Genomic DNA, 14306 nt, shown 5'->3' on the forward strand with positions numbered 1-14306 from the left:
ATTAGTAAGAGGAGTATACATAGGGACATAAGGGCTGGTAGAGGGCAGGGAGGGAAAACCCCACTTTAGCAGCTGTGGATTCTTCTATTAGCTCCCAACAACGCCACTGAGAGATCAAACATCACATTTCTGGTACTACTGACACTACAGATACAATACCGGTACTGTACTACAGTAACTACCTAAGCATGATACCAAAATCTACAAAGCATCCTTTGCAACACAGAAATTCCATGTAATTTCCCTCATGACATACTAATGAAGTTGAATCAGTTCCTTGGAATTCTTCACCATATGGTTTTCTTTCAGATGTCCTCCACTGCCCTCCGGGCTTGTTTTGTTTTGATTGACTATTTGTTTTGTGCTGCATCCCTTCCTTAATCCCTGGTATTGAGGGGAAGGTGTAACAGCTCTCTCATGCTACAGCTACCTCCAAAGGATCTGGGTTTGATGGCTTTGAAGGGCTCAAAGCTTGCTCCAAAAACTTAACCTTGTGCTGCTTTGAAGTGGTTCCCAGAAGATAACTGGAGTCAGAATGAAGCTTCTTGGGAAGCAATAATTATTTTAAAATTTATTAAATATGATATCAAAAAGCTTTCCAGATTCTCAAATGTCACTGATGTGCTGGCTTTTTAGCCACAGAAAGAATCTGTTAGCCAACGGACCACAGAATAACTTCTGTCCAAACTTACATGCCACTTGAACCTCAGACCTTCTTTGCAGCAATGCCCCCATTCTGTTTCGCACAACACACTGATAAGAGCCAGCATCAGACCTCTGCAGGGCTGGGATGATGTACCTGTAAGACAAAATGCAGAATTAGAGCGCACTTCTTCCTAAGTGCAGGTCAATGCTACTTGATGTGGCATTTCTTATTTCTCATCTAGTATTTCACACACTGACTCAAATACTTATCATGGGTTTTCATTAGAACTTCCTTCTGATCTAACCTCCCGTCTTTGGCTACAACACTGTTTGTACTATATAGAAGTAAAAAATATTTGAAGCAAATAAAATATCTTTCATTCTTAAGACCTACATTTGGTAAATATGAATCAGTTCTTCACAAGTTCCCTTGAAATACAGGCTTAAATGTTTTCCTTCGTTTTACCCACACTCATCCATAAGGCAAAGATGCCTGCTATTCTGTTCAGAGGTGGCAGGAGAGGACTACAATCTAAATGTAGGCATTAGAAAGACTTGCAAGAAACAAAGTGGTCCAACAGGAAAAAAAAAAAAAGATGTTTACTACACTGTGTGACCACTGGAACTCAGAAGAACACCGTGAAAGCCACAGTGCACCGCGCACTGTATTTGCTCTGTCCTTCACTGTACTTAAAGTCACTTAGCCCACTAATGCCCACCTTCCTCACTCGACTATATCTGATTACTCAACATGAAAATGAGCTGATAGGCACAGTTTAAATGTGAATAAAACACATGAATAATATAGATAATCCTGCATTAAACAAACATTAATCAAAGCACATATTCCCCCGGTCACCTTCTGGAGATATTAGGGTAGGATTAATGAAAGTCTTTATGAAAAGATAAGGAAAAATAAAACTGCTGAATTTTAATCTTCAAAATTTAATACCACTACAGGAAAGTATCTCTCCTTATACTCACACATACTATACACACCCACGTATAGAGCTTAATATCTGAACAGGACCAGACAGCAAAAAAACCCGAAGGAGGTAGAAGAAATCTAGTTTAAGTGATAAATTAAGACTATAATCACTTCATTATAATTACAATCAAATACACTGTAACAAATAGGTCAGACGACCAAATACAGTGAATTAAAAGAGAGTCCAAAATCATGGACAAATTTTAGCTGTCTCTGGTGATTCTTAAGAGACCCAGGTGTCCTAAGTATGACTCATGAGGCACTCCTGCTGTCAGCAGCCGGTGTGCTAAGCTGGCTCCTCCTGGCCTCCTTTGGGGCAACCTGCAAGTTTGCTTCAGGGATTATGGCAATTTGCACTGGGAAGATAAGGAAGACTGGAAACAGCACTACATTTGGGACTGACAGTAAGCCCAACAATCTGCACACAAATACTTGCTGGCCAGTGGGTAAGTAACTCTGATTTAGCCATGTCACCTCCTGCCTGATAAGTATGCCATAGGAAAGACAGTGAGAGCACAGGTGAAAATAACAAGGCCTAAGAGAGGGATCAATAGGACAGTAAGGCTTCCCTAGGTCCATACAGAGTAATTTCCTTTTCTGCCAGGCAGATGAATGTTGCAAAATATCATTACTACACACACACAAAAGATTCTGACAAATAAATATTGACAATTCATTTTTACAGTTCATTTTACCAAATAGTTTACAGCTTAACCAGCTTTTCTTCCTCCCATAAAAATTTAGTATTGTACTTGGCTAACGTTTATTCCTTTGTCTATTAAATGGAGCCAAAATTAAAGGTTTCTCTCTGGTATTCATCTGTGCTAAGACAGGAATGCAGAGCTGGTTTTTCTACTGCTAGGACAAAACAAATCAATTAGATCAGAAGCATCCTACTTCGGTTTTCCTTTCTGGCTTATTAATGTTTCATCAGGAAACATTCTTAATATGTTGCCTGAAGAAAAGAAAATCTTGTCAAGTTTACAGTGAAAACCCATCTACCTTGGAAGCCCCAAGGGAGCCCAAACCGACTGAGCAGTTGGCTTCTCAGTGGACCTCCTGGGTAGCAATGAGCAGGTAAAGCAAGGATGGAAGAATTAAAACTAAAAAGGAAATGCAGCACACTGTAATGCTTACATTATTTGTGACTTAACTTGAAAATTACAAACCTGAGAAAGACATAGATAGATATTAATGGAATTTCTAATTCTGTATTTATGATTTTAAACAGCCTTTATGCACTTTGTATGGCTGATTTGTTTTTTTTAAATAAACTTTTCTGTTGACCTAATGGTCAAAGTACCACTTTTTGTGCTAGGCTTCCACCATTCTACTTATTTTCTGATATGAAAGAAGAGAAGATATGAAAGAAGAATTTCTGATATGAAAGAAGAATTTAGTGCTTTCTAAATTCTAAATAAGACATTCTTCCACAGAATAAATTTATATCAAAGGTTAATGTAATTTTTTACCATGACAAGACACGATTTTGCTATAATTTTGTCTACACTCTTTTCCACAACAGAAGTTCTTCTCGTTGTATAGATACCAGGAAGCTACTTAATGCTTTTGGGGATCTGTGAAAGTACTTTGAAAAATCAGACCAGACACTTTCTCTATTTTGAATGGTACAGCCAAGCAAAAACTGGCTGTTTAGAAAGTTTTCATAGAACAACATAAAGCATCAAGCATAAGAGAAAGCTTCATGGGAAGTTTTCCAGAGCACACTGTGCTCCATCACCAGGGAGCTTAAGGATGAAGTGGTATCAAACACTTAAGAAGAAATGCTACTTAATGCTTTCTTAAAGCTTCCCAGAATTTCACTCCTAATTTCAAATGTACACCTTCATTTTAATTTTAAACACTCTAAGAGTTAGAGGTGAACTTACAGGCTGCAGGTATGTACAGAATGAAAACCAAATTTATTAGTCATATAACTTATTATCTGTTCAAATTTTTTAACAAGGGACTCATGTATCAACTGATCTAACTACTTTTATAAAGAAAAATATTAAGACATGTCCAATATTAAAGACACCAATGTAATAATCAGATACTTTTAAGTAGTTTGAGAGAAAAACATACTGGTGTTTAGACATAACTGTAGTGGCTTGAATTCAAAATAAGTTAATACCTTCAGGCCACAAAAGCAAATATGGAAGACACACATGGGCCAGAACTTATTTCAAAACAAAACAAAGGAAAAAATACCCAATGAAAACCAAAGTCAACCTCATTGCCTGAACCTTAAAGACTCTTAACTTCTACACACAACCAAAATTGCTATCACAGTCAGCAATATTGATTTGTTTTCATTACGTGTCTCAGATCACAAAGAATTTATAAGGTTGTTTTATAAATTCTTAATTCAAACTAGTGTATGCACAGTCACTATAAAAGCCAGGCTCTGCACATCATCAGCATCGTTATACAAAGAAAAGCTGTTCATTCAGGGTCACCAGTGTCAAAATGCAAAGACTCCAATTAGTTCTTTACTCACTTGGTGTGTTATAATAAGCTTTGAATATTTTCAGCCCATTACAATACAGACATTACTTTAACTGAGACACATTAAGTAATATCAATTACCAAAAATCTTTGATTGATGATTCAAATTGCAGTAGAAGTCACTTCCCCAGGAAAGATTCATGCATTTAAACAGAGTATTTACCCAAGAGAACTGCACAGCAAACTATTATGGGGTCAAAGCTTAAATTTTGCAACTGGAATTTTTATGTCTAAGCATATCTTTTCCTTGCTTTCATTCATCCTAATGCACCTATGCCATATAATCCTTTTTGGAAGCTTAAAGCTTTGCATTTCTATAGAATCAAAATCCCGTTTGGCTTATCTCTGACTGTGGTATGGCAGCACTAGTAGGGCTGCAACTTCCAAATTACTGTTTTTTATCTATGTTATTTTGTTGTTACAAACTAGTGGTTTCCTATGTTCTCAATCATCTCTGCAGCAGATGTTTTAATTAGAAACAAACAAACAAGAAATAGCAAAATTCATAAATATTGCTGGTATCATGACCTGATGTTCACTAGGCTAAATTAAGTCCCATGGTAAGAGACAGGACCCTGTGTACAGATATGCACACACAGAGCTTGGGAGAGCTGTTCCAGTACACTGGTTCTAACTTCCCCTGCAACACACAGTGAAATCATGGTTTTGCAACAGGACATTCACTTATTTAAGAAATAGCACAGCATTCTAATGAGCTTCAGTGTGTCACACATCCTTATTAGAGTTTCTCCTAGCATCATGAAATATAAGTCCCTGGGTGCCTAGCACAGCTACAAAGCTTGAGTTCTAACCTTTGAGTTTTGTTGAGTCCACGTCAGTGTGCTTTGTCCTCCCACACCATCCCTTTGTAGGGCTGCTGTCAGCTCCTTCTACTGAGAAACTACAATGGACTCTGCCATTGTTGATCAAAACAAGTGGCATTTACACCAAGTGATGCTCAAACCTCCTGTGATTGTGTTAGAGATTTTTTTTTTTTGTTTTCTAGAAAGTATTCACAAATCTCTTCTATAAATTCAATGACAGTCCAGTACGTGTGTGTGGCTCATTCCAAGGTATCAGCATATCTCAGGGCTTGAAAACAGCAACAATTAATAGATGCAATTACTCAGGACTAAATGGTCTCAACTAAATCAGAAGCCTCTAGTTCCTAGGGAAGTTCACATAGAACTGTATGCTTGGTTGGAATCATAGTTGCTGAATATGTGCTAAATGACCCATAAGAGGTTTAAAACTCAGTTTAAAAGGTTGGTTTTTTCTCTATGCTATTCTATAAAAGTAAAAAATACAGAAAATAGAAATAATGTTAAATTAGTTTGGAAAATCTCTGAGAAAAGTTAATTATGGCCTACACTGTGTAACAATATAGAACTTTGTATCTTTATTTGCATTTCTATACTAATCTATACTGTGATTTTTGTCTACAGCAACGGAGCACAACTTTTCCCTACTTTAAGCAATTGTAATTACAAAAGTACAAGTGCTCCATCTGTCACACACGCACCCCTTCTAGCTTCTGAATTCATTAGGTAACTTCAACAAAATCTGAAAGCAGCAAATACGTTGCATAAATATGAAATTTCTATAAGGTTATAGAAATTGCCAGTTGCACAGGGGAGAGACAGTTAACACTCCCATTGAAGAAAAGCAGACAAAACTTGGCTGTTTTACACTGGGATATTTGGCCAACCATCTGCTGCCTATTATCAAAAACATACGTCCCATTAGCCACAGCAGTTTTTTGCTCTTGCTTATGGGATGTCTTGGGGAACAGGGAGGGAGTCAGTGAGGTTCTGTGACCAAAGCACACAATCACAGGAGAACAGTTTCATCTATAAGATTAATTTTCATGGTGTCACAAGTGAAACCAAAAGCTTCATGTGCAATTTAAGATAGACTGTTCTGGATGCTATTGAAAAGAACATTGAGCTTGGCTTTGTTCAAGGATAAGTAGCATTTCATATGTAACATTTAGCTAAAGAATGTGCCTGCTCTTTAGTACAAGTATGTGTAAGCAAAACAGCATTTAAATATCGTTTTTAGCAAAGGAGATTCATAGAGATCTTATATGTTTACAAACAACCTGTCTTCTTTCATGATAAAAAGACATGTCAACGTATCAGGATCTGCAAAGGTGTTTTTGAGGGACTGGGGTTTTTGGTGGCCACTGTTTGTTTTGGAGTTCTTTGCAATTACACTTAGAGAAGATTATGATATAGTTTTTATTTACTTATATTCACTGGAGTAGGTGGTTATTTCACTGTCGTTGCGTAACCATTTAAATTCCAAGGGCCAGCTGCCTTCGGCAAGGCACGTAAGGACGAGTCGATTCCCTTCCAAATGTATCTGGGGCAAGCCTGGTTCAGTTTTGAAGTATGGTGCAACATCATCTGAAATACAGAGAGAGAAAAAAGGTTTAAGTATTGGAGTAGAGCATAAACCACCAATATTGAGCTCATTTCTTCTCAAAATGGCAAACATAAAACAAGACATAACATGACTGAGTAGTCTTAACTCAGCTTCATCTTTAGAGACAGAATTCACAAGATCTTGATAACGTTAGTTCTAGGTACTTTCTTAGAAGTGCCCACTCAGACAAGCGTTTGTCCATGTTAACTACTTATGCACATCAGAATTTCAGCATTGTCTACTGTGGCAGGCAGTGAACAGCCCTTTTGGGTTTTTTCTTTTTCACCCTTCTCCTCTGTGGGAATTAAATTCACTTAAAGCATTTTTAACGTCTTGAATAGAAACCAGAAGAGTAATCTTGGATAGAAATGATTATCACAGCAAGAGAAGTTCCGGAGTAAATGAAGAATTTTGATAAAAAAATAAGAGTTTAGAAAAAAGCACCTCACAAAATTGCAAGATTAACTTGTTTTTCAACATTATTGCCAAACAAAATGCGTTGAATTATATTACCTGCAACCACTAACAGATTTTAAATTAGAGTATTTCAATGATGTTCAAGGGTCACATGGAGTCTCAAACTCTTGTTCTCCCATGGATCACTAACACTCAAAATACTGCAAGCAGCAGAATTCTCAACTGGTAAATCCCTAAAGCTCCACTCAAATACAGATTTATCACAAGTTGACAATGGTTGGAGACCCGCCCCGTCACCCCTGGAAGATGAAGGTTTTCACACTTCACCCATCATACTTCTACTTGTAATTATGTAGGAACTACAGACATAGTCTTACCAATTTACAAATACATTCTGTGATACACAAATACATACAAAGAGATTTAATACAAAGCATGGGAATAATATTTAATCGGTAGAAGTTACTGCACTGTGCTTTTTCGGAGTGCAATGTGTGTCCGTGTGTTTTCTATAGAAAATACAACCAGAAAAGAGCACATACGAAAATGTTGTCCCAGGGCAACTAACTGTTCAGATAAAGTGCTAACCCCTCTTTTAGAACTTGCTTTAGATTAAGCTCAGGTGGCTTTATGCTTGCTATGTTAAGAGTTTAAGCTATCTTTTACAATTTATGATAGGACCTCATGCACTATTTAAAGCTGTCGGAAATTTTTTAATCCACACACATACTATGGTCACATACTATGATCTCTACTAGTTGGTAGGCAAAAGACAGCCAGCACACACTAGGGAGAAGAACGAGCTCAAGGCAAGGGGTGTTGGTGGCTTTCAAGGTGCCCTCATGTTCCATCGAAGATTGGGATGGTGGTGGGTACACAGCTTGCCCCAGTGATGTCACCCTCTCTAAGCCCTTATCTTTTGCTGTGCCTCTTATCAGGGAATTTGTATTACTTAGCAGAGCACAGACCCGTTATCGGCCTAACGCTACAGTCCCAGGGTAGCAGCTGCACTTCAGGGGAGGTGGTCAAGGAGTCACAGGCTGACTCTTGCCAAACTATTTGCTACAATCACCCGTAAAGTTCAGCATCAGCTGCATACACATTTGATGATTTGCATTCACAAATTGTTCCCCTAGTTTTTAGAGTTTAACTTCAGAGAGATACAGTGATTTCTGCAGAGAAATGCACATTATCTTAAAGCAATACTTACAAATTATTACACAAGATCCAGCCTAACAAACTGAATAAAAAAATGTATTTTGAGATGAGGCACTTTACTGATTTGTAGCATTTTAAAAAATTTGTTTTTCAAGTGAACTGATTAATGGCTACTACAGATCAGTAATATTTTCTTTAAATTGGATGTACAGGAAGCTATGAAAATTCAACATATGAGAAAACAGGAACAGTTCCAAGCTGGCAGACAGTCCCAGGCAAGCCAAGGATGCTTTCTGCACTCACTCTGCTACACAACTGAGATTATATTCTGAAAAGCTGCTTTCTTGTTTATAAATATTGTGAAAAAGTCTTATCTCAATTCCCATTTTCTCCTAACTAGTGAAATCAACCAATATTTTTAAACTTTATAGAGTTAATTTAAGTTAGAGTAACACGATGTTGGTGTGAAGTATGGTTATTTTATCCAGAGCAAAAAGCAATTTTTTTTACAAGGATATTTCTAACCAAGTGAGGAAATGTTAAATCCTTTCAGAGGCTTTGTGTGTATTTTGGGGAGTCTCCCAAAGGAGTTATGAGACAGACATTCAACCCATGCAAGATTAAGGGTCTCAGGGTCCCTCTGGAGATGAAAAAGCCATGGCAGGGAGCTGTACTGGTATCTAGAGAACGGATTGTGACTAAAGTCTGAGTCCTCAGCACAGATCCCAACTGGTAAATTGGAATAATTAGTACCGAGCCCCCTGAAAACAATTATATTAACCTGTCGGTACAGAGAGGCTCATGAAATGACCTTGTTACGCTGCTCCTTCCTGAGGGAAGCTGAGCCATTCAGGGGGATTACACTGAAACTGGGATCTGCACTACAAACCTCTACCAGAGTAATTTGTTGATCCTGTTTTTCAGTGATTTAAAGACTCAAGCAGCATAACAGCCTTCATTACTTCATTCTGAATTATCCACTTACTCCCTCTAACTTACATCTTTCCAAGACCAAAAGACTGATTTGCAAGACAGAGTGCTGCCCACAAGTCTGTCACTCAGCCCTTCCCAGGGATGCTGTAACCCACTCAGCTACCTCCCATTTCAAATATCACAATCAAGCTGGTATTACATGAAAACGATTCTCAAAATTCAATCCAATTCCGGTAGAAGCTAAAATTTAATAGACCTCTGGGAATATTTTTATAAAGAATATAGCATGCTTTATAAATTACCCCAGGTCTCTGAAAGATTTACTTAAACCCTTGAAGTAATTTTATCTTCTAATCTTTCATCCCTGACTTTCTCATCAATCACATACCATCAGTTTATCAAATTCAATTATGTAATCAGAACTCACTAAATATTCACTGAAAGCAGAAGTGAAAATAAAATACTGAGCAAAGATTCCATGAAAAGAGGCAGCAGTAAAGCTTTGATGACTTTGGCATATCTGTGACACAGTGCTGTCACCCCTCAGACATGCAGGCTAAACAGTGCTGTATCCTAAGCTTTACATCTTAACCTGTAATGGAAACCAGACTTATACTGGACCTGCAAGGACAAGTTTTGTTGTTACACAGCAACCCAGGGAAACAGCAAAATTGGCAAGAAAAATAAAAGGAAACTGTAGGAAAAGAGGAACCAGCTAAGGAAGGTCATTTAATAGGTATTAGACACTTGCACCTTATTAATAAAATACAAAAAAGGCTCACTGTAAGGCAAAACTTGGCAAATCAAGTGTTTAGAAGCCATGAGAGCATCTCAGGTTTTATTATCTTGAAGGATGCAGCAAAAAACCTACTAAAACCAAACAGGGAGAATAAAATACTAGAATTGAAATTCTTAGCTAAACTGGGTTTCCACGTACAATAAAAATCAAGTATTCCTGCTTTCTGTGGCTTTCTTCTAAATGTGAAAATTTGTTAATACTGCCAGCCTGCTTTGCTCTTCAGGTCACACTGATTTTAAAATAATAATAACAACAATAACAACAACAACAATAATTAAAAATTTTCCTGAGTTGCAAGGACAAGAAACAATGAGGTACCGATCTGCTGGCACAGATATACAGCTTCTACACTTCTTCTGTGATCTGCTTACAGAACTCACTAACATCCTGTCTAGTATCCTTAAAACAATGATGATCACTCATTTTAATATAAATATTAAGGAAAAAAAAAGGGTTCAACATGCCAAAATTATCTGGGAATTTGCTCTAAAATACATCTGCCTTGCTTTTGTACATCACTAACCAGCAAGTCCCATGGTACTGCCAGGTTAGCCTGTCTATTCTCTTTTGTTGGTGCATGCAAGGCTTCAATGGATTTTATCTCAAAATACAGTTTCAGGAGCTAGTTCAACAATGCCCATCCACTTCTGCTTGGATTAATCCTGGCATTTCAATATTACAATGGTGCTGTATGCAACCGTTACCTACTCTGGACTTCTCCCCAGCCCTAGCAGATGAGATGTAGCACAGAAAAACCTGGAGCTCACTCAGTCTGTTCTCCCCAAAAGTTGACGTTTAGGCCTGAATTTACAAGCAGAGTCTGCAAGAGGTGAAGGCCAGCCATACAGCTCTGTATTGAAAGGCATGAAAACAGAAATTCAAAGAGATGCTACTCATTAGTTAACTAGGGGAACCAAATCTCATAAGGATAGCATGAGTGAACATGACTTCAGACAGTTCAGAGTAGCATCTCAGGGAGCACAAACATCCCCTCCAATAGAGATATCAACCAAGTTTCACTAATGATTCATAGCCCTCTAACAGCTTAGATTTGTAAAACACATAAACCAAAGTCAGATTAAACAGATCTTTCAATTACTACAACGTGCTGCAAGATCTTGAAAGAAGTCCTGAAGTCCTATCCCTCAGGAATTCATGTATTTGAGTTAAAGATGCAATTCGATCTTCAACACCTCTACCCTGCTGAGAAAAGGAAAGTTCCCATCCTCAGAGAAGTATCACATCACCTTCCTCAGTGAAAAACACTGCAATAACCCGGTTAAAATCTCCAGAAACATCAGATATCAAGAGTTACAGGTAAAATCACATGCTCACATCTGCAAAAACCAGTTACTGAAGTCCTGAGCACCCTCAGAGGAATAATAGTATAGCAAATACAGAGAACGGGTTAAGAGACCCTCAGTCTTACTGGTATTCGTCTCTGTTAAGTTTCTCTACTTTTAAGTCATCTTTAGGTGAGCCAATGCTGAATATTAAAAGTAGATTAACCTGCTCATAAATCAATGAGTCTGTGTGAACACAGCTCAATCACTAATATCATTTGAGCAGCTGTCTCTCCATCACTCCAGTCCATCCAACAGATAAAATACTGCAAATAAATTATGACTCAGATACATTTTTCAATAAACCCAAACAAAAATAGAATTGACTTATTATAAAAGCACACCTATATTGATTTTAGCTTATTAGTCTCTAGTCAAAGCACGATGCTCATCACCCTTTCTTCACGTGCACATCTAAAGCCACAATCGACTGACAGAAAGATAAAGAACTGAACGTCTCTGAGGAATTTTCCAGGAAAATGAGACTAGGTAAATAAATTACACATAGAGCTGAATGGTAAGTCCAGAAGAGCAACAATATCAGAATGCTTTTACTCTCATTGTTTCCAAGGAAAAGGGATGTGAGCCACCTTCAGGTAGGTTAATGATAACTGCCATATACAGAGTATTTGAAAAGCTCTGTAGAGGGGACTGAAAGCAGAGCACAAAAGTATAGGTAAATTAAAAAGGAAGCTAGAGTTAGGAAGCCCAAATTAAAGGCAGGAAGAATCTTTTCAGTTATCTCAAGTACAATTATGGACAGCAGAATGCCATCAAGCACATATTCAAGTTCAGCTGTGACAGTCACAAGCTGATGCATCAGACTGAGCACATAGAGTTAAGTATGAGCTACCCTGCACTGATTGACAGCTGATAACTGAGACCTTCTGGGAACCAGGGCTGTTTTCTTCTTATTCCCATCCTGACTGTACAAAAGATTCTTCTATTTTTCCTTTTGAAAAGGACCTTTTAATCTTACTATCTTTTTTCCCCTGATAGGCACGCATACATGTGCTAGCTCTGGATGCAAGTTGTATTCTCTTGTGGAAATGAACTTCAATAGCTGATATGGCATAAGAATTTGGAATTATTACATAGTAAATCCTGGGAAACATACCAGGAAGTTAGATTGGACTTAGATATATTTGAATCAATCTTCTTTTAAATTCAAGCCTTCGAGGCTGCATCGGTGAGATGCCATGAAAGTCAGTGTATGATCTATTCATAAACTGTCAACAATGTCAAACATACATTAGAGCATTCAGTCACTTTAACTGTATTGATTTGCAGGAAGACTATTCTACCCCAAATATTGGATATTTGAGATTCAAATTTTCATAGTTGAAAGTGTGACATAAATCACAAAGTACAACAATTAAATTTAAATTGCATTTTACCATCTCATTCTAAGCCTGGATTTGAAAGGACTGATGCATCATGGAGAATATTTCATTAAAATATCAGGTTGTTTTTCAAATATACTGCCGTAGTTACGAGTTTTCACACAATGGTATAAAGCATTCCCTTAAAGTGGTTTTCCTGAACTTTTATCAAAAGACCGTATCTGACTTTAGACCAGAATAATATCAAAGCAAATGCATTTAAATCAGTCTTTCTCCCTCAATTTCATAAGTAAATGAGCCCACCCTACCCATATTTGTCCACCTATAAATAAAGAAGATAACCTGCTTGTTGGATGCTTCTGCTGTAATCTCTAAATGCAAATACAGGATGAGCTGAGGTTGATGGATAGTGCTTTTAAAGGTTTAATTGGGGATGGAATTAAATTGTTTTAGGACTCAGCAAGTTCTGAAAGGAAACCTACATATTTCTCCAATAAGTGACATTTATTTCTTTTAAATGCACAGTCATTGGGAGACAAGATTTCAATGGGTAACTCTTTTCATCTTGAATAGGTCAAGTAACTAATTGGCAAGTCATTTATTGGGTAATTGCCAATCATATATTTGATTTGGATGGAAGAAATATTGAACTTAAGATTGCATACCTGTTGCATGCTATCCCAGGAGAAAACCTAGGCATTCTTTAATGTATAGTTATGATTAGCTTTCAACACTTTGAAAGTACAGAAGTCCCAAGTGGCAAGAATGAGTATTTCACGCTGATATTTAAGAGATTTAATTTTTTTTTTTTTTTTTTTTTAAATTGAAGCATCAGGTCTCTATTTTAGAATTACTTACATGGCACTGCAGGTCCCATTTTGCTTCCAAGCTCCTCATTTCTTTATACAAATAGATCAAATGTTTCTCTCAAACCTTGACTCATATGCAGTATTGTTTAAAGGAACAAACATGATAATTAATTTCCTTGGAAACTTCTACACTTCTAAGACACGCACCATGAAATTACTTACTACAGATAAACTTGTTTTAGTACATCCAACCTTGCTACTTTTTTTAAGGCACAAATATTTCCTCTTATACCACTTCTACTTCTTCCATTTGTCCCTGCAAACAGCTTTAGATGAACTACAAAAATGGATTTGCATGTGTTGTGGTTTAACCCCAGTGAGTAACTGAGCACCAGGCAGCTGCTTGCTCAATTCTTCCACCTCCAAGGGGATGGGGACCAGAATGAAAAAAACCACAGGTGTGGAGATAAACAATTTAAAGGATAACAAAGGAAGATGATAATAGTAACACTAATAATACAAACCCCCTAAGTGATTCCCAAATGCAATTGCTCACCAAATGCAGAATAAAACCAAACCTGAAGCCCAGCCTGTTTCGGAGCAGCAATGGCATGTCCCAGCTCACTTCCCCAGTCCCATCTGGAGCCTGACACTCTCTGGCAGGGAATAGCCCCTTCTCCAGCTGGGGCCAGCTGCCCTGGCTGTGCTCTTCCAGCTCCTCGTGCCCCAGTAGGGCCCTGGGGAGCTGAAAGGTCCTTGGTTTAGTGTGGCCACTGTAACTGCCCAGTGACAGCTAAAAATGTCAGGGTGCTACCAACATCACTCTCACACTAAAACCAAAGCACAGCACTATACCTGCTACTAGGAAGAAAAGTAACTTTTATCCTAGTTGAACCCAGGACAGCACATTATGCTGAGACAACAGAAAAAACCTAG

General features: G+C 37.7%; 1 protein-coding gene across 1 annotated transcript in view; it reads right to left on the bottom strand.

Annotated features, from left to right (window-relative positions):
* Positions 1 to 14306, bottom strand: part of SDK1 (sidekick cell adhesion molecule 1) — a gene marked incomplete at its 5' end in the record, with an annotated part of 398756 nt that overhangs the window by 273727 nt on the left and 110723 nt on the right. The window contains 2 exons of the mRNA XM_084271072.1: positions 693 to 799; positions 6390 to 6549. Coding sequence (XP_084127198.1) covers positions 693 to 799; positions 6390 to 6549 — 267 coding nt within the window. The remainder of the gene's footprint in view (positions 1 to 692; positions 800 to 6389; positions 6550 to 14306) is intronic.

Source organism: Gallinula chloropus, assembly GCF_964237585.1.
Source record: "Gallinula chloropus genome assembly, chromosome: 15".
Classification (NCBI taxonomy): domain Eukaryota; kingdom Metazoa; phylum Chordata; class Aves; order Gruiformes; family Rallidae; genus Gallinula; species Gallinula chloropus.